This window comes from Bipolaris maydis (assembly GCF_028858645.1).
Source record: "Bipolaris maydis strain C4 unplaced genomic scaffold PSV08scaffold_7, whole genome shotgun sequence".
NCBI lineage: Eukaryota > Fungi > Ascomycota > Dothideomycetes > Pleosporales > Pleosporaceae > Bipolaris > Bipolaris maydis.
In genome coordinates, this window is record NW_027093863.1 from 1,042,129 (window position 1) to 1,068,645 (window position 26,517).

Below are 26,517 nucleotides of genomic sequence, written 5' to 3' on the forward strand. Positions count from 1 at the left end.
TCGGCCATGCTGCCGTGGAGTACCAAGTCCCAGATACTGGGGCTCTCTAGCATCCGATTTTATTGCCGACCACCTTGCAATCCCGATGTGCGTTGCCTTGAATGCCGTCGTGCACTAGCCCGGCTTGGTCATGGATGGCGTCGGTGGAGGGACAGAGCGAGCTTTCTTTAAAGACCGCTGGGCCGGCTACACTGGATGTTAACTATTTAGCCAATATCCTCGCTACTCTCCCATCTCCTTCTTTCTTGCACTTTTATATTCAACTGTCCTAGCAGCTTTTATCTCGGTACAGTCCAAGTGCAAGGGGCTTTCTTCTGATTCCCATCTTACATCGCGGCGGCGTTCCATACTCCCTTATCTATACCGCCACACGTTTTAGTTTTCAAAGTTACTGAAGGGGAAAAGAAGCCATGGTGGAAAACTACGATGTTGTTATTGTTGGCGCGGGGCCCGTCGGCCTTTGTCTCGGAACCTGTCTGGCAAGATGGGGATACAAAGTCAAGCACATCGACAACAGACCAGAACCTACGGCCACCGGCCGAGCCGACGGTATCCAGCCACGCTCACTGGATCTTCTGAGGAATATGGGCCTCAAGCGCAAGATTATGGAGTATGAGCCAGCGAAAGTTTACGAGGTCGCTTTCTGGGATCCAGCACAAAAGGGTATCCACAGGACAGGCACATGGGCTAGTTGCCCCAAATTCATCGACGCACGATACCCTTTTACCACCCTGCTCCACCAAGGTATGATTGAGCGGACTTTTATCGGGGATATCGAGAAGAACGGTGGCAAGATCCAAAGACCGTGGACGATTACCGGGTTCAAGAATGATGGCAAGGACAAGACATATCCCGTTGAAGTCCAACTCGCGCATGTGGATGGCACAGCTAAGGAGACCGTTCGAGCAAAGTACCTCTTCAGCGGAGAGGGCGCAAGGAGTTTTGTCAGAGAGCAACTGGGTATCAACATGATCTACAAGGATCCCATTGCTCACGTGTGGGGAGTTATGGACGGCGTTGTCAGGACAAATTTCCCTGATATCAAGGTATGTGCTCTCAAGTTTTTTGCTGGTATCAGTTCTTTCATATACTGACAGGATTCTAGATGAAATGCACAATCCACTCTGATGCTGGATCTATCATGATTATTCCCCGCGAGGACAACATGGTACGCCTGTACATCCAAGTAGCATCCTCAACCGACAAGGACTGGAATCCCCGCAAGACTGCTACCGCGGAAGAGGTTCAAGCACGCGCCATTGAGATTTTCAAGCCATACACCATCTCTTGGGATCGAGTAGAATGGTACTCTGTCTACCCCATTGGCCAAGGTATCGCGGAGCGTTACACTCTCGACGAGCGCGTATTCATGGGCGGTGACGCATGCCACACTCACAGCCCTAAGGCCGGCCAGGGCATGAACACCGCATTCCTTGACGCTGTCAACTTTGCCTGGAAGATTCACCACGTAGAGAGCGGCTGGGCACCACGCTCCCTCCTTTCCACCTACGAATCCGAACGCAAGCTCATCGCCGAGACCCTTCTCGACTTCGACGCCCGCTACGCCAAACTCTTCTCCACCCGCATCCCCTCCGCGGGCGAAGTCGCCGGCGCCTCCGCCAAGGAAGCTCCAGAAGACAACGAATTCATCAAGACCTTCAAGGCAAGTTGCGAATTCACAAGTGGCTATGGCGTAGCCTACAACCCCAACCTCGTCAACTGGGGCCCCCAACACCCCGCACAGCACCCCCTCATCCTCTCCTACCCACAAGGCACCACCCAGCGAACCGGCCGCATCCTCACCCCCGCAACCGTCACCCGCGTCGTTGACGCCAACGTCGTGCACCTGGAACAAGAAATCCCCTTCAACGGCTCCTACCGCATTTTCATCTTCGGCGGCACCCTCGCCAAATCCAGCACCGCCCTCAAGGACCTCGCCACAAACATGTCCTCGCCTAACTCTTTTTTCAACGCCTTCCTCCACCCAGACATCAAAGACAAAGACCGCTACCACGAGAAACACAACCCCCACTCTGACTTCTTCTCCCTCGCCCTCATCTTCGCGGAGCAGCGATCAAAGATCGAGATTGACGAGCAGTTGCCCCAGCCGTTTGCGCGCTATGCCGATCACGTTTATGCGGATGATGTGTGGGATCAGCGTGTCCCTGATGCAAAGGCCGCGGCGCACGCCAAGATGGGTCTGGATCAGGAGACTGGTGGTGTCGTTGTTGTACGACCTGATGGCTATGTCGGTGTTGTGGTCAAGCTGGAGGAGGGTAAGGGTACGTGCGAGGCGCTGGATGCATGGTTTGGCGTTGTTACTGGGAAGAAGTTTGGGGGTGAGCGGGCGAGTTTGTAGAAGAGGATGATTAGGAGTTAATGATGGGAATGAATTTGGGAAAATGATTGTTTGCATAGCGTATGGTTTTGTTCTTTAGATACGTTTTCTTATTTAAAAATTAATGATAGTTTAAATGATCTAAAAACATGTCAAGATGGGATTTTTATGGATGAGTGCTCGTGTTTGTTCGGATTCCCTCCCTCCCTCTTTTGCAGCGAGGTGCCGATCAAGGTATGCAGACCTAATTTCACTGGATGGGAATCCAATCTTTCTGTGTGGAACCTTACATGCTTGCGGAAACAATGAGGGAATATGTCATAAAAACCAAGTCACGGCATCCCCCCATGCTTGGAACGAGATTAAAGTAGATGGAACATGAGTAAGACAAGCGAGCCCGTAAATGACCATCAGTCACCTGTCCAAAATCAATCAAAACCCCTGCTTCAACCCCAGAACAAAGTTTTACCATATGTCGCCATATGTGTCATGAAGCCCGTCAATGGCAAAGAAAAAGCATGTCCGTGAATGCGAATCAATTGATAAAACGATGTTTGAATTTTCCCATTGTCAATGCAATTCCATATATGAAAGATTGACATCAAAAAATCCTTATCTCTCTAGATCAAAAAAAAGAATAGTCTATGCACACAAGTCTTAACCATGTAGCTTCCCGCTCCCCCAAACGCCCCCATCTATCCCATCTTCTAACTCACAACCCTCTTCAAGTGCGCCGCCTGTCTTGGCTCGATAAACAGCGCCTCAGCCTCTGTAAGCACAACGCCATCCTTCTTCCCCTGGTTCCACTCCTCGGCCTTGGGCAGCGTCTCGAGCCGTCCCTTAACCCACGCCTTCCTGCCCTCAACCTTCGTCGTCTCAGCATGCAGAACGACAATCTGGCCCGCCATGCAGGGTGCCTTGTAGTTTATTGTCAGGCTAGCCGTGACACCGACTTTGTTGGGGAGCGCAGGGAAACAGCAGCGTGCGAGGCCTTCGTCGAGAAGTGTGGCTAGGAGACCTCCGTGTACGATGCCTGGGTGTCCGCATAGCGCGGTGCCGAGGTACTGTATCGCAACAAACTGCGAGCCATCGGCTGTGGAGAATTGGAGGGGTGGTGAGGCGATCTTGTCGGGTCCGAGGAGTGTTCCACCGGTCAGATTCTGGGCCCGAAGTTGCTCGGGGATCTTGAGGTGGGGGCGCGCGGCGATGAATTTGGGGTCTGCGAGTAGGCTCTTGGTGAGCGGGTGTTCGAATATGCTCTTCTCGATCTCTGCGACTTCTTCGGTGGAGGGGTTGAAAAGTTCGAGGGTCTCGGCGTCCGTCGGTGGGTTGGCGAGTTCCTGGAGGGACTGGACTGCGGGGGCGCCAGCCATGATGAAGCCGGTAGTGAAGGTGAGGAGCGTAAGCGCGAGGGCAATGGGTAAGCGTATGTAGGCAGGGCGTTTAATCACAGGACTCGGGTTAGGAGAAGGTGGTGGGGTCGACTGAGCAGTATGCGATTGTTGGGGCAGCGATGCTACAAAAGTTGTTTAGTTTAGAGTCTACAGATTGCATATTGACTGTCGCAAAGGGCAGGGCGACCAGACTTACCGATATCACTCTGTTGCCTTATCTGTCTCGAGACGTATGCCCACTTTGCCTGCGAGACAATTCCATCTTTTATACCAGGCCGGCCGACTTCGCGCCGCGCCAATGGCGGCCTACTATAGGTACCCCGACAGCGACCCACATGCCTAAATGCGGCCGATCTTGCGGATAACATGGCTTTTTAGTGCCCAGAAGCAGAAAGTGTCCGGCCTAGTCGTTTGTTGCGATTCGAGTCGGTGTGCGAATGGCGATAGAAGGTTCCGCCCTCAGCTCGGACCTTCGGAATGATGTACCTCGGCCCAGGGAAAGTCCGCTGTTTCATGCATCTTTTGTAAGGCAATTTCCTCTGTGGCTGGCCAAGACAAAGGACAGAGCACTAGCAGCCATGTTTCTTCAAGGCTCGGCCGATGCCATGGGGAACAACCTGCTTTTGCCTTCACTGAGAACCCCCTATCTTTTTACGGGATGTCGTCGATGCCCATTTACACACACACCTTTGGAACTGATGGGAAAACTCCAGACTCTAGACGTCACCTACATGCATAGAAGCAACGCTCAGCGCGAATTCATCTCATGCGTATCGATTTTGGGATTCTTCCCCACAGCCTTTGCTTTTGCATGCTTTGGGCTGACCATATCCCCTTTACATCGATCCATTCAATCGTCATACTATACATACAGAGTTGAGAAGTGTGTCATGTCGAACGCCGTGCCCATCTGTAGCGCTCGTCTATCCACTTCCATGACCCAGAGAACAAATCAAACTACCCAGCGTACAAGACTGGGTTTATAATAAAACAAGATAGCAGAATCTTTTGGACGCCAAAGATGCCGGGAGAATAGAAGCGTAAATGTGAAGATGTGAACGGGGACGTAGTCGTACAGCAGCAAGTGCAAATGCAAAGAAAGGAATCGAGGTAGTGAGTAGCTCAGTAGTAATCCCTGGCACTCTTTTGCAGCTCGATCAGTCGCCATCCTCTTGTCTCAGGATTGTTAACATCTTCTGGTATCCTGGTAACACCAATGGCGTATGTCACCTGTTGGACTTTATCGTCCATTCCAGAAGCCAGCTCTCCGCTCTTCGCATTTCGGTAAACGTGCACCTCTTGGGTTCTGCACGTGAGGATGAAGACAGGGATCTCTCCAGGCTCCAAAAGTTTTGCGTTGAGAACATCAACACCGCGGATATCCACAATCTTTCCGTCAGACTTGAGACCAGCGGCCTGGTATTGCTGCATCAGTGCAGCGTATACGGAGTACTGGGCTGCCGACAGCCACTCCTTCAGAACAGCGACGTCACCCTTGACATAAGCATCCAAGACCTCAGGCAGGATGTATTCGCGCATCTCAGTCAGGAAAGACTCCATCTGGAAGTTGGGGTCCATTTCCCGAAATTTCTTGATGACCATTGCTGTTTCATTTTCGGCGAAGAAACCAGTGATGCGGTCCGAGATGCTGCGAGCCGTCTCAATGAGGGGGTTGTCAGACTCCCTGTAGACAGCTTTCATATTGAAGAACCCTTGGGCGAGCTTGGAGTTGTCTTTCCACTCCCTCCAGACCTCTTTGTACTTTGCGTCCTTGTGTAGTGTTACATTGGTACCGGCACTGTGCAATGTTAGTCAAGAAGTATCAAGTTGTTAGAGACAATCTCACTTTGGGTCCTCTTCCATTGGCCCAAGAGCCTTGCCGCCAGTTCGCTTGAGCTCGTTGAGCTCACGCAACTCTCGCCTCTTCCTGCGCTCTTCCTTTTCAACCCAGCCACCATATCTTGATGAGCTGCCATCATCAATGGTCTCCTTTACAGCCTGGAAAGCTTTCGTCTGTCGCACTGGTCTTGTTGCGTATTCAATACCGCTTCCAGTAACCCTAGCAGCAGCACGAACGCCCTTCACAGGCATGGTATCCCACGTCCAAGCAGCACCCTGACCGACAGCTGATGCAGTCGCTTTCAATGCCTCCGTTGTCTTTGTCTTTGCAGCCTCAGAGATTTGGCCGGCTCTTTGGACATTTGGGTTCTGTTGGAAATCGTGTAGCGCGCCGCCCAATTGCTTTGTTCCCTCGTTCCAGTCTTTCGAAGCCTGGAATTCCTGCTTCAGCGTCTCAGTGAAGACTTGCCAAGGAGTCTTGTCACCGTGGGGTGGAGGTGGAGGTGCATCCTGCTTCTCCTTCTTCTGATCCTCTTCACCTTCCTTTTGCTCGCCCTCCTCCCCGCCCTCCTTCTTTTCGTTTGCTTCCTCGCCCTCTTTCTTTGTGGCTTCCTCTGCAGTGCTGCCCTCGGAGGCTGTAGACTTCTTAGCCTCCGATTGCGGCGCCGGTTCTTCGTCCTTTACACCCTTCTGCTTTTGTGCTTGCTCGTACAGGGCGGGCCGAGAAGAAAAGTGGCGGGCATATGCGGAGGATGTGCGGAAGAGAACATCGTGAGGCAGGAAATTACTGCGAAGAAATGGCTGTGGTGAAGCCAAGGACGCCAATGGCACGGAGGTACGTGAGACAGAGCCTTGCGGCGTCTGAGGCAATGTCGATATCCGTCTATAGGATGTAGCCCTTGCGTATGCGGTTGCTGGTGTTGCAGCGGCGACGGGTTGTATGCTCCATCGCGCACTGGCGGCAAATGTGCTTGCAGTCGGCGGTCTCATGCTCTGGAAGGGATTAATGCAGAATCTCGAGTCTCAAGTTTCAGCGTGTGACTGGCCCAGGAGTGGTGCGATCAAATCGAGGCCGCGGCAAATGTTGAGTGAAAACGTCAGGCGGCATTGCCATCTTTTTCCGCATCGGCCACTCGGCAATGCCAAGCATCGTAACTTCGCAACTTTCTTTGACCTTCTAGCCCACCATTGTTCCTGCAGTCTTGATTGGGGCGTCTGTCACTACCACCAAACATGGCTCACAACACCGCGTTACGGACGTTTCGATCCTTCACAAATACAATTGCTACATCATGCCGACATGCGCAATCGCTGCGACCCTTCACCCACAGTACACGAGCCCTCAATGCAGCGCCGACCGACCGCAATAAACCAGAGCAGTCAATGGACTCATTGCTCTCAAACGTATCCCAAAATTTTTACCAAGCGGGGCAAGACCAATTCTCGACCCTCATACCAAATGCGGACGGCTTTCCCAGAGTCGGCAACCTAGTCCAGCGCGAATGGGAAGAAGACGACAAGCATAAACTACACGTCTACGCAACTAAACACAATACACATCTGTGCCTTACCAGACCCAATCGTGATCCATTGATATCGGTATCATGCGGTAACATTGGGTTCAGGAAAGCGGGGAGAGGCTCGTATGACGCTGCCTATCAGTTGGCTGCATTCCTGATGAACAGAATCCAGGACAAGGGCTTGTTACCACAAATCAAGAAATTAGAGTTGGTATACAGAGGATTTGGCCCAGGAAGAGAGGCCGTCACAAAGGCGATATTGGGCGCCGAGGGAAAGAAGATACGGCCGTTGATTGTCAAACTGGCAGACTCGACGAGGTTGAAGTTTGGCGGCGTGAGAAGCAAGAAGCCGAGGAGATTGGGTTAGAGACTGTAGATGGTGTGATCAGGCAACTTAAAGAGAAAGACGGAAACTGTACGATGGTATGTTAGACCTGGAAAGCGTCCATGAATAGAGGCCTTCAGCGCTAAAGTGCAAGCATCACGAAAGAGCAGTGCATGTGCAAGGACGACGAATTAGACCAGCTTGAAAGTCATGTTAAATTCCTCGGGAGTGGCGCCCTTTCAGCGGGCGGCATAGTCCTCCCACTAGAATCTGTCTCCGCGATGCTGACAAGTCTGGGCGCAAGATTTCTGGTCTCATTCCTGATATGCCCTCTTGCGCCTCCCTGACCACTCCGACTACTTCCAGCAGAATTGCTCGTGTTCTCCCAGCCCCTTGTCTCCTGAGCTGTCCGAGCGCGTTCTCGTTCTCGGTCATGTCGCAGCATCGACGACCCTTCGTCTTCGAATTCTTCGTCAAGTAACTCTCCATCCGCAGTATCATAATCCGGTGGCGCTATCCATTCCCGTGGTACAACGCATGGAAGAGCGACGCCGATGCTAGCCGCACGATTCAAATAGCCCGGGGCTGGGCGACCGGTAAGTTTTTCGCAGAGATATGATGTGAAGTGATTGCAGTTTTTTGTGAGGAGGTTGTATGATGTTCCTTGGAATTCATGTGAGGCCTGCAAGCGGTTAGTCGGACCCTTTTGACTTGCCTAGCATTTCAAACCTCTTGTATGATAGCATCCAGTTCTTCGGCGGGGCGGAATGAGAAGCCGTGTAGAATCGCCTGCTTGAAAGTGCCACCCGGAGGCTCCAGTCCGGGCTTGGTCCAATACACTCCAGTTAGGTCTCTCCGGTCGTGTCCTCCGTATGCGTATTCCTTGTCGCCGATGACCACACCAGAGTGCAAGAGAGAACTTCCGATTGCCCAGAGGATACTTGATATCTTGCCGGGAGGCAGCAGATCGTAAACGTTGATTGTGATTTCGGTTCTCTGCATGGATAGCGTATTCCTATGGTGGTTGGAACTTGTGCGCGCAGGTTTGGGACGAGTAGTAGACGCCATTCTGTGCGCCCGTGTGCGTATTATTCGGATATAGTATTTACTGTTGCGGCTATCTCTGCGCTGGCACCAAAGACAACGGGTGGGGTATCATAGGCACGAATAAAGCAACGCTTGGTACTGAGGATGCGGCCCGGCGGAGGGCGTAGGGTTGTAGGGTGAGATAGACGAGGGCTGTAGACCGGGGCCTGCCCGTGAAGAGGCGCGGAGACTGAGGTGTGGGGTGCGGAGATGGAGGATGGGGATGTACGTAGGGTTCACGACAGTAGACGTGCAACACCGCTGTTTGGCGATCCGAGGTGCAGCGGCGCGGCTAGCATGCACCCAGGCCGGGGAGGCCATTGCCTCTTTCAGCCTAACTGCATATCTGCGCCAAGCGAGCGCCCAAGGTGGTCCTAGCGTCAAAACTTAAGCTGTAAAATTCGATTGGACTCCAGTCACCCAACCAACCCAGCAAACGCAGGAGAGCGGCTGCAAGTCACTCTCTCACCCCTCTATTTCATCACGCCCCCCACCCGGCTTCTCACCTTTTCTTTCTCTTCTTTGATACCCACTTTTTACCGTCCGGCAGCAAGTACTGCCAGCCAGTTTTCCGCGCCTTTGCTCTCTTGTTCCTCCCCCGCCAAATTTTTCATCACCTTCACAACTGCCCGCTCCTACGCTTCGGCGCCCAAGAAGAAAAAAATGCCTCCCAAGAAGCAAGTTGAAGAGAAGAAGATTCCGCTCGGCAGGCCAGGCAACAACTTGAAGACGGGTATCGTGAGTGAGAGCCCTATGTAGGCCTGTTTTGTCGCCTTCTCACATTAACAGTAAATGCCAGGTCGGCCTAGCAAACGTCGGCAAGTCGACTCTCTTCCAAGCTATCACCAAATGCTCGCTTGGTAACCCTGCCGTAAGTCGCCCGCAATTCCGCACCCAGAGCTTGCGCTGATATGCCCAGAACTTTCCATATGCCACCATTGACCCAGAGGAGTCTCGCGTCCTCGTTCCCGACGAGCGCTTCGACTGGTTGGTAGAGCACTACAAGCCCAAGTCGGTCGTGCCCGCCCATTTGACCATCTACGACATTGCTGGTCTGACGCGCGGTGCTTCCACTGGTGCCGGTCTCGGTAACGCCTTCTTGTCGCACATCCGTGCCGTCGATGCCATCTTCCAGGTTGTCCGATGCTTCGATGATGCCGAGATCATCCACGTCGAGGGTGACGTAGACCCAATTCGTGACTTGGACATTATTGCCGAGGAGCTGCGATTGAAGGACATTGAGTTTGTCGAGAAGGCGCACGCCAACCTTGTCAAGGAAACTCGCCGAGGTGGTCAGAGTTTGGAGATGAAGAAGCTCAAGGAAGAGCAGGCTACAGTTGAGAAGGTCCTTGACATGCTCAAGAATGGCAAGGATGTCCGAAAGGGCAACTGGTCACCTAAGGAGGTACGTACGCCTTTTTTTTCGCATCCCTTCCCATTACAAGATGACAAAGAGCGATTGCTCTATAATCCCAGCTCTCTGATGGCCCATTAACGCTGGGCCGTTCTGAAGTGACGTCCTTTTCTGATATATTATACTCTTACTCGATTCGCATTACATGAACTCTTTTGCGATTCTTGCTAACGATTTGTTAGGTCGAGCACATCAACCCTCTCTTCCTTCTCTCAGCTAAGCCTGTTGTATACCTTGTCAACTTGAGCGAGAAGGACTACATCCGCCAGAAGAACAAGCATCTTCCCAAGATTGCTGAATGGGTCAAGACCAACGCCCCTGGCGACCCAATCATTCCTATCTCCGTGCAGCTTGAGGAGCGCATTGCTGTCATGTCCGATGCAGAGGCCGCCGAGGAACTCAAGAACCTCAACACCAAGTCGGCTCTTCCCAAGGCCATCCAGACGATGCGCAAGGCTCTCCAGCTCGGTAGCTTCTTCACAACTGGTACCGACGAAGTCCGACAATGGACAATAAGAACAGGCACCAAGGCGCCACAAGCTGCTGGTGTCATTCACGGAGACTTTGAAAAGACATTTATTCAGGCAATTGTGTACAACTACCAGACTCTGAGGGAAGAGGGCGACGAAGCCACTGTCAAGGCAAAGGGCAAGATCATGACCAAGGGCAAGGATTATGTTGTTGAAGATGGTGATATCATGTTGATCAAGGCGGGTGCTGCCAAGGCATAGATTGCTTTATACTTGTATGCTTGAGAGAGGCTGTGTCGAGCCAAGAGTGGTTCCCAGCCATGTGTGTGTATGTGTCTATGATTTACATATGCGTCTCGCGACGAGGATGATGATGATGATGATGAAAAGCAGCTAGTCTGTCTATGAAGGAATGAGAAGAAATGTTCAGTGAAGACTTGCGTTGTACTTGTGGTGTTGATGATGGTGTTGATGATTAAGTGTGTTCCATTTTTCTTTTTAGCTGATGTGGGGCTTGGACAATTGCCATGTATTTAACATGGTATTTGTGAATGAAAATGAAGAGGTAATGTGGTCGACAGCGTTTTTTCTAGCATTACTTTAGAGATGGCTTGGTCTCGACGAGCATCCAACTGTTGCCACAGACGCAGTGCTTGCTCACGCCCACCAACCACTGATAGTGGTGAATGGTGTAGCCCTGCAGACCAGGCACAACATCCTCCATACAAGCACCGCATCGCACACACTGTCTCAGCATATTTCTGCCCTTTCTCTCCGAACCAGACTCTCCATTCACAGTCCCAGCACCACCGGCCGAAGCACCACCGGCACCGCCAGCAGCACTCTGCAAACTATCGCTCCTACCCCTGCCCCCCATCAAATGGTGTCCGGACGTATTAACAGGATGCACCCACGTGCCCACTCCACGAATAATCATCTTCTGGCACACGTCCACTACATGCTCGTCATGCCAAACCCTTGCCCGCTTCGAATCCGTGAAGCCCAACCACGTCGTATCGAAGAACATGAGTTTGCCCATATCCAGCTTATCGGCCAGGCAAGAATTCTGCTGGTTGGAATTCCACAGCGCATCCGTGACAAGGCGCTTGGCTACAGGAAACAAGATGTCTGGGATTTTACCAAGCAGGATCTCGCGCTCGATGCTGTTGCGCTGAGCGTCGTTTAGATTGCGCTGTTTGTAGATGGCGCGGGTGTGGGCGGTAGTTTCTGTGACAAGGACTTCGAACCAGCGCCATTCAAAGGGAAGTTCGGAGACGGCGGAGAGGAGCGGGGTGTATAGCCGTTTTGATTCTGGCGATTGTACGGGAACGGGACCGCCGGGGGCGGAGGGGTTGGTGGCGTGGGATTCGGCGCTGCGTTTTACCCATTGGATTGGTTGGGCCCAGAGTTTCATCATTGCGCGGGGGAAGGCGGAGAGGAGGAGGAGGATGGCGGGTTTGTTTGTTTCTTTGATTTTGGACTCGAGGACGTCGCGGGTTAGGTCTGCGGGGGGGATGTCGGATAGGGCGCGGCCGAGAGCAAAGAGGTCGTCGAGGATGTAGGCCATGAAGTGCATGGTCCAGCGGATTGTACCGATCATTTGGGGGACGGCTTCGGGGCGGAGATTGATTTTGGATACGTCGCCGTGCATGCGGACGATGGTTGTGAGGATCTGGGTGACGTACTTGATGTTGAGGATCTGCCATGCGGTTTTGCTGACCAAGGTGCGGTTGATGGTGCCTTGGAGGCCCAGGAGATGCATTGCTGAGAGGGTTTTGACAAAGAAGGGTGAGCGCCCAAGCAGGATGAAATGATTGGTAGATGAATCGTCAATGCCGCAGTCGATGTTCACCTGCAGCCCTTCAAACAGCAGGGTGATGAAGTCTTGCTTTCGTTTGTCGCTCATTGAATCAATGATGGCGAAGATGTCATCGCTAGAGAAGTATTGGTTGGCGGCTGAGGAAGACTGAAGAATGAGTGCTGCAAGCGCAGCAGAGTGGTGTGGGTCATCGTCCTCTGCGGACAATGTGCCGTGAGTGTACTCCATCAAACGAAGCTTCGTGGTGCCATCTAGTTGCATCCCAACAGCTACGCAGTGGTTCGGGGAGAAGGCAACATGCAACGAAGGTTCAGCGTGTTGGAATACGAAACCGGCCTGTAGTAGCGAGGTCACATTGTCAGTATTGTCGTCAGGCATGATGACCTCCATTGTAGATCGCTTCCTGAACTCGATCAAACCATCGCTATAGCAAAAGGCTAGCAGCATGTTGTACCACATGGGGTAAAAGTCCAGGACAACTGAATGGAGTGCAGCATCTGGTTGACGTTTTAAAAGAAAAGTGGTCTGGGCGGGGAGTGAGCTGACACTTTTCTTCTTGGATGTAACCTGTTCGAGGCTGGGGTGTAGCTGGTTCTGCTGCTCTTGATGCACTTGCCACTTGACAATGATGCTGTAGCGTGTCTCTTGTGGATTCATGTCATATGAGATGGGATTGGGTGGCTTGCAGAATATGGCCTGAATTGTTGGTACGGAGCCGTCATCTTGTTGAGGTGTGACGGGAAGGAAATCAAGATGAGTCAGTTGTGCAGCAGCAGCAGCGGCACTTTCTGAGGTCCCACCATTACTTAGTTCGTCGGTGGCCATGTCAACAGGATTGCAGGTATCCTCTAGAGCGAGGAGTGAGACCTGGATTGCGGGCTTTTCAAAGGGGCCAGCATTTTGGCTTCTTTTATCGGCTGGAACATTCCAAATTGTCTCAACGCGGTACAGATGCAGGCGCCTCTTGACATCATATGCTGCTAGAAGAAGAGTGTTGTCTATTCTCGTTAGTGAAGAAAAGAGATGGAAAAGAAAAGGGAGGTACCATTGTTAGAGGCGAAGGCGGCGTGAGTAAACGACTCTTTGGTGGAGATCATGGGGCCCAGTTGGGTGGATGTCTCCTGCCAATTGTTGTCGTTTTGTTGGAAGCGGAGTTTGAGTTCGCCGTATCTCTTCAGATAGATGAGCGAGGCTTTGCCGTCAACGGGGTGATGGGCATTGTTGAACAAATGTTGTCGAATGTTCCATTTCCACTTGTTGCCTTCTCGTGCAGCTGACCAGGCAATCAGATTCTAGGAGAGTGTAAACGATTTTGGCCATGGCGAAATGATGGGACTGCTACCTTTTGTGCATAGGGCAGGATTGCAAGCCAATGCATGCCGACAACGGCGTCGACTTCTGATTCTGGATGGGCAATCTCAGCTCTGGCGAAGTGCATGCGGTCCAGGGCCATGGCACAGGAAAAGATCATGACGCGGCCTGCTTGGTCCATGACGGCCAGGTCGTTGCCCAGATGGCTCCATGACAGGTGAATCAATGGGAATACTTCGGAGCCGTGGGGCAGCTCGAGAGGAACCGTCTTGCCGAGAGCCCACTTGCCCGTTTCAGGGTTGCGGGAGAAGATTTTGAGGTTGACGGAATAGCCATCTGGAGTTATGTAGGCGACACAGCCGTTTTTGGACCATGAGATCTTTCTATCGCGTGTTAGAAGAGGTTGGGGAGGCAAGGAAGGCCTGGCCTACTGGCAGCAGCCGGTAGAGCCCAGCTCGTCGATCCGAGCATCCCGACCTTTTACGGGCGGTGTGGTGTTTATGGTCTGGATGTTGACATGCTCCGAGTCGCCAAAGAGATCATCGACGTCCATGTTGTAGCTCGCGCCATCCATGATGACGGGCGCCAGGCAGTGGGCGGGGCTAGAGCAAAGAGAGACTAGGAGAGAGTGGGGCCAGCAGCGGCCGGGTATCACAGCAAAACGCAGGAAAAGAACGAGGGACGAGGTTGCAAGGCGAGCGGCAGAGGGTTGCAGAGGCTCTCGCAGGCTCCCGAGGCGTGGTTGGCACGCAAGAGCAAGGGAAGCATGGATGGCGGCAGTAAGCGACGCGCTAACGGCGACTAGCGCGCTTCTAGCTCGTGCACTGTGCGTTTGCGTTGGAGCTGGTGCACCATCGTCATGGCCAAGTTTTGATCCCAACACGGCCCTGGCCACGACGGATGCAGGCGCTGCAAGACACGCTGTGCAGGCTCGAAGGCACAGTCACGGCCCAGACGAGGTGCTGCGACAGGAGAAGCGCACGCTGCTTGCACGATGGACTGCCTCGCGCCGGCCAGGCATTAGGGCTGGGCGCGGGCAGAGCGAGAGAGACATGTGATATCGCAAAAAACAGCCAGTGCTCTGTACATGCATGGCACACATGTACACATGCATGTACACATGTACATGGCCAGAAAACCAGTCCAGGCCACGGACAGCTGGCTGTCGTCAGGCTTGCTTCTGCTGAGCACTGGACCGACTCAGCACGAGCCCGGGCCACGGCCATGGACGCATGTCCCAGTCGTCTGTGAACTGTAAACAGGTGGGTGTTTGGGTGGCCGGTTGGCGGCTCTCTGCAGCGGTGCCCCATGGTTGTCGAGGTGAACCAGCGCTGGGCCCGTCATGGTCACAACCTCCGCCAGACCTCTTCAACTCTCCTCCACCACCTCCACCTCCACCTCGACCACAACCACGCCCGCCGCAGCCACTGCAGACGCGTCTGTTTGCGACGCGCACCCGCCCTATTTTTATCGCGCCTTTCACTCGCCGCGCAATGGCATAGCGCTCCCTCTGCTATTCGCACCCATCTCCTTGACGGAGATCCAACGGCCAGCGGTGGACAGCAACCACGACCCACACATAGCCCTACTCATTCTGCGCTTCCCACACGCCCGCCCTCCAACACGCCCTCTGCACGCGGCATATCTCGACGGCCCGCTGCGTTTCTCTGCGCTCGCCCTATGCGCGCCCCAGGGCGATAATTGCAGCTACACGTCCCGTTGTAGCTCCCGACGCGGCCTGCCGCTGAAGCTGCTGCCGAAGCTGCCGCCGCTTCCCTTCACCATCGCACCTTCTGCACCGCACCCGCTGGTCGCTGCCCACTGCTCGACACCCCACACCACTCGCGTCGCGCCTGCCCCCTTCACAATGGCTTCACCCACCCCAACAAACGTGCCTAGCTCGCCCTTGACCGAAATGTCGGATTCTGAAATCTCGCTCCTCTCTCGCTCACCCACTCCACCCCCGGAGCTGACCACGCTCGTCCACCGACGCGCCTACATGTCGCCCTCGTCCTCGCAGCGCTCGTCCGCCAAGACAACGCCCGTCCCCGAAGACATGCCCTCGCCCCCATGCAGCAGCAACGACGACAACCCGCGTCCGCCAAAGCGGAGGAAGACAATGGAACCCAAGGAGCGCACAGCAGAATATCTCGACCTGTCCAAGCCCGTCGTTCCCCTAGAACATCTGCCCCAGCTGCAGCGCTTGCTGACCGTCTTGCACAAGAAGCGCAAGATTGTCGTCATTGCAGGGGCTGGTATTTCCGTGTCAGCTGGCATTCCAGACTTTCGCTCGGCCACTGGCTTGTTCAACACGCTCAAAAAAGAGCACAAGCTCAAGTCGTCTGGCAAGGACCTGTTCGACGCCTCTGTTTACCAGGATGACACGTCCACATCGACGTTCCACGACATGGTCCGTACCCTTTCTCACCATACCAAATCGGCCCAGCCCACCGCCTTCCACCACCTCCTCGCCACACTGGCCCACGAAGGCCGTCTCATGCGACTCTACACCCAGAACGTCGATGGCATAGACACGTCGCTGCCTCCTCTGAGCACACAGGTCCCTCTACCAAAGAAGGGACCCTGGCCCAAGACCGTGCAGGTCCATGGCGGCCTTGACTACATGTCGTGTTCCAAATGCCAGGCGATAACGCCCTTTGATGCCGACCAATTCAACGGCCCTAGCCCGCCTCCTTGCCCGAGCTGTGTCCAAAATGATGAGATTCGTCAGGTCGCGGACAAGAGAAGCCATGGCATCGGCCGTCTGCGCCCACGCATGGTCCTATACAATGAGCACAACCCTGACGATGAGTCAATCGGTTCCTGCGCGTCATATGACATGCGCATGAGGCCTGACGCTGTTATTGTCGCTGGCACCACGCTCAAGGTCCCAGGCGTACGGCGTATCGCTCGTGAAATGTGCAATATTGTTCGTGACCGCAAGGATGGTGTCACGATATGGCTGAACAATGACCCTGAGCCGGTTGGAAAGGACCTTGAGGACAAGTGGGATTTGGTTGTCAAGGGCCCCTGTGACGAAGTTGCCCGCCACGCCAATATGCGCCGATGGGATGACCCCATGGAATACAAGACAGTCACCGAGGAGCACCTGAGTAGAGTCAAGGAAAAGCAAAAGGCAGAGGTGGTCATTGGTACCCCTCGCAAGCCGGGTGTTCTTCGCAATGCCGGCCAGCTGACACCTGGCCAAAGCCCACGCATCCTTGCCCACTCATTTGATAAGGAGGAGCCAGAAACACCATCGAAGAAGGGCACAAAGAGAAAGGCGGATATTCAAAATGCCCAATTAGACCTCTTCGGCAAGGTGGCGGGAAAAGCACCTACAAGAAAGCCCAAGGGGCAGACAAAGAAGGCAACAGCGGCAACCAAGACCAAAGCAAAGAAGGAGCCCAAGGAGGTTCCTGCTATCAACAATGTCTTCAAGGCTACCAAGGGTGCTGCAAAAAGTGGCTCCAAATCTTTGGCCAAAAAGTCTGATCCTGCTTTCCCTCCAATTGAATCCCAATTCAACCCACAGCTCAAGCCAAAGGAAAATGTCGCCGACGTGATTGCCGTTGGAAAGCGCCAGCCTCCAATTACTCCTAGGAAATTGGCGAGACTGACGAGGATCAAATCGGACTACGTCTTCCAGCCCGTATCAAACGTGGACGGTCGCAACAATCACTCGCCAAAACGGCCACCCATTGAAAGCTTTACGCCTACCAAGGATCGAACACCCAATGCTCAGATTGAGGAGGAAATGGCATTTGCACACGCCACATGCACGAGCGAGTCTCGCCCTTCATCATCTGGGAGTGCACAGCGGCATGTAATCGAGAGCCCTACAGGTGCTGTTCCCAAGAACATGAACCACCTTCTTTGCTAGCATTCATCACATTTTCCGGCGCTGAAGGTACGACATATTTTATTCTTCTTTTCGCATTTGTGCGCGTGCTATGACCGGTTCGAGGCGTTTGCTTGTGTGTACAGATGTATTCCAGCTGTATCATTACCTTTTTTTCATGTTGGACGTGCGTATCCTACTTGTTTCGGCTGCATGATACCCGGGCGGACCCCTGGTCGAGGCAGAATAGGACGGTAGAGTCCCTTGGGTCCTAGGACTACGTTTTAAGGAGATAGAATAGCGCTCTTGCCGCAGTTGATACTCGTTGTTTACGATCTCAGTCAAGTAGTCTTATTTTGCCATTTGACACGGGGGCGTATCAACGTTTTACTTTTGTTCATGCAACATGTTCCTTCTCCTGCTCCCAATACGTGACTGTTGTTTACAGTGGGTTACGCGTCTTTGACACGCCTTCGGAGGCTGGCGCGGTCTAGGCGCTTTGTCCACACTGCATGTCTAGCTGACAACTTGCCTTTCAATCCTTGCACTCAGCATGTTCGCCCGATGTAGATTCAGCCCTTTTTCTTTCTTGCTCGTGATAATCTGCTACCAGCATCTGGGTGGAATTGTATGCAATTCCAGCAAGCTGCTCGATTTGGCGTTGCCAAACAGAACAACGACACCACCTACTTATATTCCGACTCAGCTAGACTGAGCGTGAAGATATCTCTGGTCTGCCCTGAGCAACTTTGTCTCTAGACTGTAGGAACTTGGTAGTCAAGCAAAATGCCTTCACCACTTACGGTGCGGAACCTGACTCCGACCGCTATCTCTTTGCTGCGTGTTGAGCGGTTTGAAGATCCAAACACGCTACAATCAAAACCCCATGGATACTTTTTGAGTTCCAAAAGTACCACGCCTGCAACACCTACATCGCCAGAGCTCAGTGGACATGCCCAGAGCTTCAATCATCAAGACCTGAAAGTCACGTTACAGCCTTTTGAATCCTATACGCTCAAGTTCCCCAATCCAACTCAGCCTAGCAATGCAGCTACACTGTCGAGCCCAGTGCTCCGTATTACAATCCAAACAGCCAAAGCTGAACGCTATCGCATCGACTCGAATCCCTCATACACGCAAAAGTCGACACAAGCCTTGATTGCACTGTCCGCCAATCCTTCCGCAAGCTACAATGCCATCTTTCACCCTTCTAAGCCAATCCCTCACCTGGCAATTCAAAGCAACCACATTCCCAGCTATGCCTCATGGATGTCCACACTCCCCAACAGCCTCCCTCTCTCAGCAATTAGCATACCAGGAACACATAACTCACACACGCACTACCGCGCCCTACCGTCTGTCAGATGTCAAGTCCACGACATAAAAACCCAACTGGAAAACGGAATCCGCTTCCTCGACATACGCGTGCAGCCCATCCACGCAACCGATAGCTCCAAAAAAGACCTCTACCTCGTCCACGGCGCCTTCCCCATCAGCCTAACTGGCCCCAAGTACCTCGCCCCTATCCTCCAAACATGCTATGACTTCCTCGCCGCCCACCCCAGCGAAACCCTCCTTGTTAGCCTAAAAAGAGAAGGCGTAGGCAGCGCAACAGACGAACATCTCGCTGCCGTATTGGAAAAACACTACATAACCCCCAACTCGGCTCGCTGGTACACCGCAAACAAAACCCCCTACCTTGGTTCCGTGCGTGGAAAACTCATCCTACTCCGCCGCTACACCATCTCCTCACCCACTCCTAATACCAACGACGCCGCCGCTGCTGCTGCTGCTGCTGCTGCTGAAAAAGCCGGACTCGACGCAACAGCCTGGCCCCACAACTCAACGCACGCCGTCTTCCCCTCCCCCTCGCCAACAACAACCTCATTCTGCCTCCAAGACTACTGCGAAGTCCTCGTCCCCTCTTTGATCCCTGCAAAACTTCAACACTGCACCGAGCACCTCGCCCGCGCAGCCGCAGTCACGCACCCGATACCGGGGCTGACGACGGACCCAAAGCATCCTGTTCCGCCCGCCCCGTTGCATCTGAATTTTCTCAGCGCCAGCAATTTCTGGAAGCGGGCCTGTTGGCCGAGTGCCATTGCCAAGGTGGTGAATGAGGGCGTGGAGAGGCGTATGTGTGGGCGGTTTTATTTGCAGAGTCATGGTTCAGACCTGCAGCAAGAAGAGGACGAGGTGGTGGCGGGAGTGGTTAGAAGGAAGGCGGAAAGTGGGGACGGAAGTACAGGAGTAGTCATTATGGATTGTGTGGGTGAAAATGGGGATTGGGATTTGGTTCGGTTGGTGATTGGGATGAATATGGGTGTTTTACTTCGGTATTCTTCTGTAGTTTGAAATAATCCCCCCCCCCCCCCCCCCCTTCCCCCCGTGAGTTAAGTTTTTTTTTTCGTTTTGTTTACAGAAGATGAAGATGGGATATAAAAAAACCACTAACCATCTTACACATATATATCCTTCTTCTACTTCGCACTACTATCTACCCCCAAAACTCTGCTTAACCTCCTTCATGCCCTCCTTAGCAATAGCCCCGACATCCACCACCTTCTCAGGCGTGCCAGCCCAAGCCTGGACCCCTTGCTGCTGCTGCTCGCCACCCACTACCAGCCTCTTGTCACGGAACCCCGTGGCCCTCAAATACCCTGCCGTCGCCATGCCGACGGCCATGCCGCCAAAATGACTGGCATGATCCATCGTCGTCTTCCTCCGCATCGCCGAATGAATCTCGAGCACCACAAACGCCACGAAAAGCATCTTTGGCCAAAACGCCACCTCCTGATCCTTGAGCAGGGGAATCTTAATCTTGTCCTGGTCAGTCAACAAGCAGTACAGCGCCGCGATACCCCAAATCGCCGCGGATGCGCCGACAGAATGCGCCGTGATGTTGCCTCTACCGAGATTGGCCCAGTACAAGGAAGCCAGCGTACCGAGCGCGCCCGCACTCATGTACGTGCCCATGAAGACGCCCCTGCCAACGAGATCGCAGCACACGGGGCCGACGAGACACAGCATCATCATGTTGGCGAGCAGATGCTCGTACTGGATGTGGCTGAAGACGTTGGCGATGCTCTGGATGGCGCGCGGGTAGCCGGGGACGTGCATGAAGTAGCGGGTCATCAACGGCCATAGGGGCATGATGCGCCAGCCTATTGCCACGACACAGTTTGTCACTACGAGGGCGCCAATCGTGGCGGTTGTCGGGGAGAGGTCCGGGAACAGGCGGTAGGAAGGCGAGGGGGGCGTGTAGTAGTATGCAAAGGCCCAGGAGAGAACGAGGGTGATGAGGACGAAGATGGTCATGGGCGTGAGGCGTTCGGACTGGGGTTTGTGTTGTTAGCAAGATTTTGGATGGGTATGGGGAGATGAGAGGGGAGGGAAGAAAGACGTACGAGAGTTGTTTGTGCCAGGAGTTCTTCAGGTGTCGTTGCGTCTGTTACTTGGGCTGCTTTGTTGTACTTTTCCATTTCCTCTTTGCGTCGGCTGACTTGCTCGCGGCCAAAGACGTCAATGTACGTTGTTTGACCGGGCTTCATGAGTTGGGTGCCGGTTGGTGTGCGCACCCATTCTCCACTTGCGAGTTTCTCTTCCATCTCCCTCTCCTTCTGCTCCTTCTCCTCTGCTTTGCGCGCAATTTCTTCTAGACGTGCCCGCCGCTTTTCCTCGATGTTGAGCTCAAACTGACTCTTGCCCGCGTGGAGAATGCCAATTTTTTGGTTCTCGGCCTCCTGACGTATTCGTTCTTGCTCTTCCTTTTCCATTTGCTCGCGAAAGGCGCGCGCCGGGTCTTTGTATTTGGACTCGGTTTCGGGGTCAGCGAGCCATAGCTCGTAGGCTATGCGATTGGCCTCCTTCTCAGCCCATTCTTCTGCTGCTCGCGCTTCATCTATTGGATATTTCGCTCGCAGCCATTCTAGCCCTTTGAGCGCGGTTTCACGGCTCACGTGGGTATACTGCTTGCCCAGATTGTCTACGCCGTAGTCGGCCAGGGAGCCTGCGGTGCGCCGGTGGTGCAATATGCGCAGGACATTATTGCCGTCTTGTGGTGATAGCTTGCGGCCGAATATGCGGTGTATGGTTGCTTCGCTGACTGGTCCTTCAGGCAGTGGTCCTATGCGTACGGTGCGCTTGCGAGATTGTGGGATGGCGGGGTTCTGTGGTGTATCGATGACTCTGGCGCGGTAATGCGAGGTACAGACAAAGAAGCGACATTGTGATCGTGATGCCCGGTGTCGCTGGACAAGAGCCAGTAGCGGAGATGTTGATGTCTGTCGAGGGTGAGGTTGTGTAGTACAGAGGCGGCGCGCGAGCGAGGCGCACGTCGGGCGGAGAAGAGACATGGCGAAATTTGCGCCTGTCCAGCCCCAGGCGTTTGCTATACCGAGGAAAAAAGGGCTCAAATTGCAAGCCTATGCTTCTCTATAGTTCTCTAGTGTCTGCCAATGCGCTGGGGCGGCCATTGCATGGTGAGTAGGCTGCGAGCGATGGCACACTCGGTGAATGCATCATACATCGTCCTCCACAAAATGTTGCCATGTCCGAGTCTGTGCTCAGCCCTACAACATCACCATGCATCGTCAGACATAATAGATACACATTTCGCTTCTTCCTCCATCGCCCTTAGCTTTCAAAGACGCTGCATGTTGCATTCATTTTTCTTAATCATCATGACATATACATTGCTCCTCTGCTGGTTCTCCCCAATGAACCCATTACACTATCAGCCTACACATACGCGAACACATACTCGCCCTTCTCCAACTTATCCGCAATATCTTTGATAGGCGACACATACTCTGTGCTCAACTGTATCAGCTCCTTGTTCATAAGTAGTGCCATCAGATTGCCAAAGACAATGCTTCCTCCATTGTTGAGATGGGTATTGTCCGAAGGCGCCAGGTTGTATGTATGCGCTTTGTCAGGCCCAATGGCATTTAGGTACTTTGTGCTTGCTGCATTGAGATCGATAACTTGCGCACCAGTCTGACTTGCCACCTTTATTGTTGCAGCCGCCATAGCCGCCAGGTCCTCCTTGACGCGGCCGTCCGAGTCGAAGTTGCGTCTGCTGAGCGGAGTCACCAAGACAGGCCACGCCTCTATATCCAGCAAGTCGTGAACAAACCTGGCAAGGTTGGCTGAGTACTGTTCAATCGAGATGTTGTTGGCCGGTTTCTGGTCGTTATGTCCAAACTGACATGTCACGTATACCTCGAAGTCGTTGCTCGCAGCTTTTGCAGTGGCGAGAACATTGGCCCAGTCCCCCCCCTCGCGGAACGACACCGTTGTCGCGCCGTTGTGGCCAAAATTCTTTGCCGCCGCCCCGGCGTGCAGAGTCGTGTTGATGAAGCCGGCGCCCCAGCCACCTCCGTTTTCCGACTGCGGCGCCGTGGTTGAGTCGCCGGCTAGAGCAAAGAACGGCGGTTTAGGCACTGTTTCTGGGGGAGTTACAATGGCCCTGGCTGTGACCGACGAAGCAAAAAGCCCAAGGTACGACAATGTTGAATGAAAATGCATTTTGGCTTGCTTCAATCTTCCGAATCCAAGCGAAGATTTATACAGAGAAGGCTTGGTTAGTGCTCTCTCGATGATACGGAAATCTTACACCTTTTATGCATGTACGCGCCTCGGGCCTACTACTCCAACCATCTCGAGCAGCGACTATTATTAGTGACGCACCCCATACTCTATCAATTGACTCCTGGTACAAACGACCGGTCTAGGTTGATTTAAGCTCAAAACAAATGTTTAGGTTCATCTTAAATTGCGCTTTTCCACCAATCGGTTTAATAGCTGACGGCATCGCTCAGGACGCTCCGTGCCATTCACTGTCGTCCAATTTACCATCTCGCTCAGCAATGACATGTTGGGAGGTATTCTTGAACACGCAATTGTGAGAGTACATGGGGTCATTTATCTGACTACCATACGTCCCATTGCGCTTGAGGGGTGACTGGCAACATCATAGTCATGTCAGACTGTGGTCTGACTGTAATGTTATGCTCATGCTCCTGCATCTCCCTTGTCTTGACCAATCACCGCATCCCCATTCACGTTGTTTTCCTTCTTCATCCTAACAAACTCTTTCTTCATACTTTCAAACTCTTTGAATCCCTGGAAATACTTTCGGCGAAAATCGTTCAACTCACTCGCCCTTGTGCCCTTTTCGTATTCTTTCTTGACAGCCTCCAACGTGCCCTCTGGCATTTCTGATTCACGGCGCCGCCGGTAGGTAAGCAGCCGACGCGACCATTTATTGAAAGCTTGCACGCACACCGCTGTCAGCTCCAAGCCGGGATGCGAAGGTATTATAAGCTCGATGTCTTCGTCATTGGCAGTCGGCATCCACATGCTGAGTCGCCCGTCTTCCACGAGTGTTGCAACGGCAAACTCAAGTATATCGTCGAGCAACGCAGTAAAGGAGTATGGTCGCTTGGGTGGAATATACCCCGGTTCCTTGAACTGGTCTTGATGTGACTTCCGCTCTTTTTCGAGAAGCTCCTGGCGAGACCCGAGTACCTTGAGGCCTTCGCGGATCCCGTAGGGCGGATCGCATACGATACCGTCGAGATAGCCTTTGCTGTTTTGACTGCCAGTTGGCAGAATCCTCAGTGGTGTATTTGTGAGATCCGACACAAAAGCACCTAGATATCTCGATTCGATACCGTACTGTTTGAAGTTGCCAACTACATCGTACTTTCCCGTTTGCCCTCTTCGAGCACTTCCCCCCGTACCCCGGATAGTGCGACCGTCGATGTCACTTCCAAACACCACAGCGCCAAAATGCGCGCATGCAATTGGAAAGCCGCCGGTACCCATGAACGGGTCGTAGAAGACCTTGCCAGGCCCCACATGTGCGATATTCGCCGTGACGAGCGTCAGTTCGGCATCCATAGACGTAGTGCTGATATAGTGCCTTTTTTTGAGATCAAAAGTCTTCTTCGCCTCATTACGGCATGAGTCCGCGATGAAGCGACCAAAGTAGAGGTACTTTGGTTGTTTGGCATCTAGTTCATAGTCTTCAAATACCCGGAACGCCACGTCTGGGTCGCGCATTCGTGGAGGTCCCTTGAAAGCCATGTACGAGAAACTGTCGATGATTTCACGCTGCTCGTCGGTTGATCTGCCCCCACGATAGCCTTCTATGGTGAAGCGGAATGAAGACGTCTCATACTGGGACCATTTCCTTGCAGTTAGACTGCGGACGGACTCGTGGAGAGCATTGTACTCTGTACCCTCGCCCCATAGCTCATATATGCCTTGAGAGAGAATGCTGCGGGCGATGAGTTTTCTTGCTGCTGTATCTGATGCTAGTTCCACAATACAGTATGGAGACTTGAAATGTTAGGATGTGGGTTTTTTTAAGACAGTAAAAGGATCCTTCAGGGTACCAGAATAGATACGCACAAAGATGAAATTTGTACATACTCGATCGAGCACAAAATAGACCCAAAGGTTTTAACATGAACTGGGAGAGATAAAAACACACTCACATCTTTCTGATACTTGACAAACTGCAGTACTATGCCTGCAACATCCGCCAAGGCCTGCAACTCGACTCTGCGGAAACTTTCGTGTGTCTGCGCCAGCCGAACCAGGTACTGCGGCATGATCGCTTGTAGCCTTCCCCCCAAAAAGTGAAAATAAGAAAAAAAAGTTAGAAGCTGGATTACCCACAACTCTCACAGAACGGTACCTCAGAAAAAGCTTTCTGAACAAGGCATCAACTCCACAGACCGGGTGATCTTCCAAACCGTTGCTTTTGTCGTTGCCGTGGTGGCCGTGTCAAAATGTAGAGGGGTCACGAGTCCGTCTATCGCGCGCTAGCAGATTGGAGTAAGGGTCTGTTTAGTCATCCGCTTTTTGTTCACGTATCATTTTAAGGTTCTGACTGACTAGTTATATCTAAAATACACTTCAGAAATAACGGCTATTCAAGAAATTCGCTGGTAACCTCAACGAGATACCATAAAATCTTGAATAAATCACAGAGGAAATGCATGCGGGTCAACTCTTTCAAAAATAATCAAGCCTCTTTCCTTCTTCACTATCAGCCCACAAAAGCACACGCAAAGCGTAGTGGCCGACAGAGATACGACTGAAGAATCCTTCAAAAGATACTTCGCCAATGGCTTGGACATGTTACTAGCAAGAATGCGGGCAGTGGACATGAATTTTTTGAAGGGTCCTACGTACCTGCGTTAAATTTATTATGCAAAACATAAGACTGATAAATCACTCGCAAAACTTTTTCAATAGGAGAACACACTATATTGTGGCCTTCACATCTGACGGAGCACTTGCAGGCTCTGCTCGAATTCTTTCTCAGTGGCCCAAGCACAATCAGGTATTCTACATAGCATCATTTTCAGATTGTTATCGCCCTTGATCCCCCTTAGTCTCCCCTATCTTAGCTTTAGAGCCTAATACTTCTCATCGTTGGGTCACTTGTTGCTGGGCTTATTCTCTGACGTTGTTTTGAACTTGTATCTTGTTTCATCAGACATGGCAACGAACCGCAGTAGCAAGGCCTGTTATAACCGACCATGCAACGATCAAGGATCCTGGTTCAATTTGGCGTGAGCTACATGATCCACCTTGTACGAGCGCTTCTGTCAGGGAGGGCTCCTAGCGGAGCCGAGCACGCAGCTACACGCGCCTACCACGTAGCCAAAAGGCAAGCACGAGACAACAAAGCTTCGTTGTTGTCTGCGTAGCTGATACTTAAGCTTACGTTCGGAGTATACGGACCCGCGCCGTAACACTACACCCTAACCTACTAGAATTAGGTATTAAAAAATTAACTTTATAGTTAAAGTACGTAATAAAAAGATTTAGTTAGATCTCTACGAGGCTCCATTGAACCCTAAAAAATAGGTTAGTATTACTACTAAAATACGCCTCTTAATAGGTATAGTTATATTAAATAAATCAATCTTTATTAAGTACGATAACTAAAATATGGTTATAGTGAAGGTAGTAGAACAGCGAACTATAGTTGCGATAAGATAATAAACTACGTATAGTTAGTTATAATAAGAATATATTACGTAAAGTGCTCCTGTGCCTATATATTCGCTATATCGTCTTATTAACGGCACGAATCTATCCAAACTTGATCTCGAATCTCATTAACGGCATGAATCCA

The 26,517-nt window shown here is 52.5% G+C and overlaps 12 protein-coding genes across 12 annotated transcripts; 5 read left to right on the forward strand and 7 right to left on the reverse strand.

Moving 5' to 3' along the window:
• Positions 1 to 410: 410 nt before the first annotated feature.
• Positions 411 to 2,359, forward strand: PSV08DRAFT_401985 (FAD binding domain-containing protein; the record flags this gene model as incomplete). Its single annotated transcript, XM_014227098.1, has 2 exons — positions 411 to 1,046; positions 1,106 to 2,359. 2 exons carry the CDS (start codon positions 411 to 413, stop codon positions 2,357 to 2,359), a joined length of 1,890 nt encoding a protein of 629 aa, XP_014082573.1.
• Positions 2,360 to 3,045: 686 nt separating this feature from the next.
• PSV08DRAFT_223603 (HotDog domain-containing protein) lies at positions 3,046 to 4,171 on the reverse strand (the record flags this gene model as incomplete). The annotated part of the gene is made up of 2 exons (XM_014227097.2): positions 3,929 to 4,171; positions 3,046 to 3,854 (listed from the first exon to the last, which is right to left on the reverse strand). The coding sequence occupies exons 1-2, from the start codon at positions 4,098 to 4,100 to the stop codon at positions 3,046 to 3,048; spliced, it is 981 nt and encodes a 326-aa protein (XP_014082572.1). The 5' UTR covers positions 4,101 to 4,171.
• A 300-nt stretch (positions 4,172 to 4,471) lies between these two features.
• PSV08DRAFT_223606 (uncharacterized protein) lies at positions 4,472 to 6,650 on the reverse strand. Its single transcript, XM_014227096.2, has 2 exons — positions 5,579 to 6,650; positions 4,472 to 5,530 (listed from the first exon to the last, which is right to left on the reverse strand). The coding sequence occupies exons 1-2, from the start codon at positions 6,559 to 6,561 to the stop codon at positions 4,855 to 4,857; spliced, it is 1,659 nt and encodes a 552-aa protein (XP_014082571.1). The 5' UTR covers positions 6,562 to 6,650; the 3' UTR covers positions 4,472 to 4,854.
• A 119-nt stretch (positions 6,651 to 6,769) lies between these two features.
• On the forward strand, positions 6,770 to 7,625 carry PSV08DRAFT_223610 (uncharacterized protein). Its single transcript, XM_066092181.1, has 2 exons — positions 6,770 to 7,514; positions 7,582 to 7,625. The coding sequence occupies exon 1, from the start codon at positions 6,805 to 6,807 to the stop codon at positions 7,456 to 7,458; it is 654 nt and encodes a 217-aa protein (XP_065949124.1). The 5' UTR covers positions 6,770 to 6,804; the 3' UTR covers positions 7,459 to 7,514; positions 7,582 to 7,625.
• Positions 7,260 to 8,484, reverse strand: PSV08DRAFT_202886 (PPPDE putative peptidase domain-containing protein; the record flags this gene model as incomplete). Its single annotated transcript, XM_014227094.1, has 2 exons — positions 7,260 to 8,098; positions 8,146 to 8,484. The coding sequence occupies 2 exons, from the start codon at positions 8,482 to 8,484 to the stop codon at positions 7,625 to 7,627; spliced, it is 813 nt and encodes a 270-aa protein (XP_014082569.1). The 3' UTR covers positions 7,260 to 7,624.
• Positions 8,485 to 8,934: 450 nt separating this feature from the next.
• PSV08DRAFT_42892 (GTP-binding protein YchF) lies at positions 8,935 to 10,821 on the forward strand (the record flags this gene model as incomplete). Its single annotated transcript, XM_014227093.2, has 4 exons — positions 8,935 to 9,240; positions 9,302 to 9,373; positions 9,422 to 9,907; positions 10,099 to 10,821. Coding segments are annotated over 4 exons (1,413 nt in total), but the record flags the coding sequence as incomplete, so codon positions are not given.
• Positions 10,822 to 10,891: 70 nt separating this feature from the next.
• On the reverse strand, positions 10,892 to 14,192 carry PSV08DRAFT_202892 (mediator complex, subunit Med16). Its single transcript, XM_014227092.1, has 4 exons — positions 13,948 to 14,192; positions 13,548 to 13,899; positions 13,251 to 13,497; positions 10,892 to 13,203 (listed from the first exon to the last, which is right to left on the reverse strand). The coding sequence occupies exons 1-4, from the start codon at positions 14,088 to 14,090 to the stop codon at positions 10,982 to 10,984; spliced, it is 2,964 nt and encodes a 987-aa protein (XP_014082567.1). The 5' UTR covers positions 14,091 to 14,192; the 3' UTR covers positions 10,892 to 10,981.
• A 1,191-nt stretch (positions 14,193 to 15,383) lies between these two features.
• Positions 15,384 to 17,756, forward strand: PSV08DRAFT_223620 (DHS-like NAD/FAD-binding domain-containing protein; the record flags this gene model as incomplete). Its single annotated transcript, XM_014227091.1, has 1 exon — positions 15,384 to 17,756. One exon carries the CDS (start codon positions 15,384 to 15,386, stop codon positions 17,397 to 17,399), a length of 2,016 nt encoding a protein of 671 aa, XP_014082566.1. The 3' UTR covers positions 17,400 to 17,756.
• A 161-nt stretch (positions 17,757 to 17,917) lies between these two features.
• On the forward strand, positions 17,918 to 19,712 carry PSV08DRAFT_223623 (PLC-like phosphodiesterase; the record flags this gene model as incomplete). The annotated part of the gene is made up of 2 exons (XM_014227090.1): positions 17,918 to 19,481; positions 19,554 to 19,712. The coding sequence occupies exons 1-2, from the start codon at positions 18,144 to 18,146 to the stop codon at positions 19,710 to 19,712; spliced, it is 1,497 nt and encodes a 498-aa protein (XP_014082565.1). The 5' UTR covers positions 17,918 to 18,143.
• A 52-nt stretch (positions 19,713 to 19,764) lies between these two features.
• PSV08DRAFT_401992 (uncharacterized protein) lies at positions 19,765 to 21,712 on the reverse strand (the record flags this gene model as incomplete). Its single annotated transcript, XM_014227089.2, has 2 exons — positions 19,765 to 20,693; positions 20,765 to 21,712. 2 exons carry the CDS (start codon positions 21,710 to 21,712, stop codon positions 19,851 to 19,853), a joined length of 1,791 nt encoding a protein of 596 aa, XP_014082564.1. The 3' UTR covers positions 19,765 to 19,850.
• Positions 21,713 to 22,097: 385 nt separating this feature from the next.
• PSV08DRAFT_401993 (carbohydrate esterase) lies at positions 22,098 to 22,895 on the reverse strand (the record flags this gene model as incomplete). The annotated part of the gene is made up of 1 exon (XM_014227088.2): positions 22,098 to 22,895. The coding sequence occupies exon 1, from the start codon at positions 22,884 to 22,886 to the stop codon at positions 22,098 to 22,100; it is 789 nt and encodes a 262-aa protein (XP_014082563.1). The 5' UTR covers positions 22,887 to 22,895.
• Positions 22,896 to 23,237: 342 nt separating this feature from the next.
• PSV08DRAFT_202908 (S-adenosyl-L-methionine-dependent methyltransferase) lies at positions 23,238 to 25,118 on the reverse strand. The gene is made up of 2 exons (XM_014227087.1): positions 24,863 to 25,118; positions 23,238 to 24,704 (listed from the first exon to the last, which is right to left on the reverse strand). Exons 1-2 carry the CDS (start codon positions 24,977 to 24,979, stop codon positions 23,373 to 23,375), a joined length of 1,449 nt encoding a protein of 482 aa, XP_014082562.1. The 5' UTR covers positions 24,980 to 25,118; the 3' UTR covers positions 23,238 to 23,372.
• Positions 25,119 to 26,517: the final 1,399 nt, after the last annotated feature.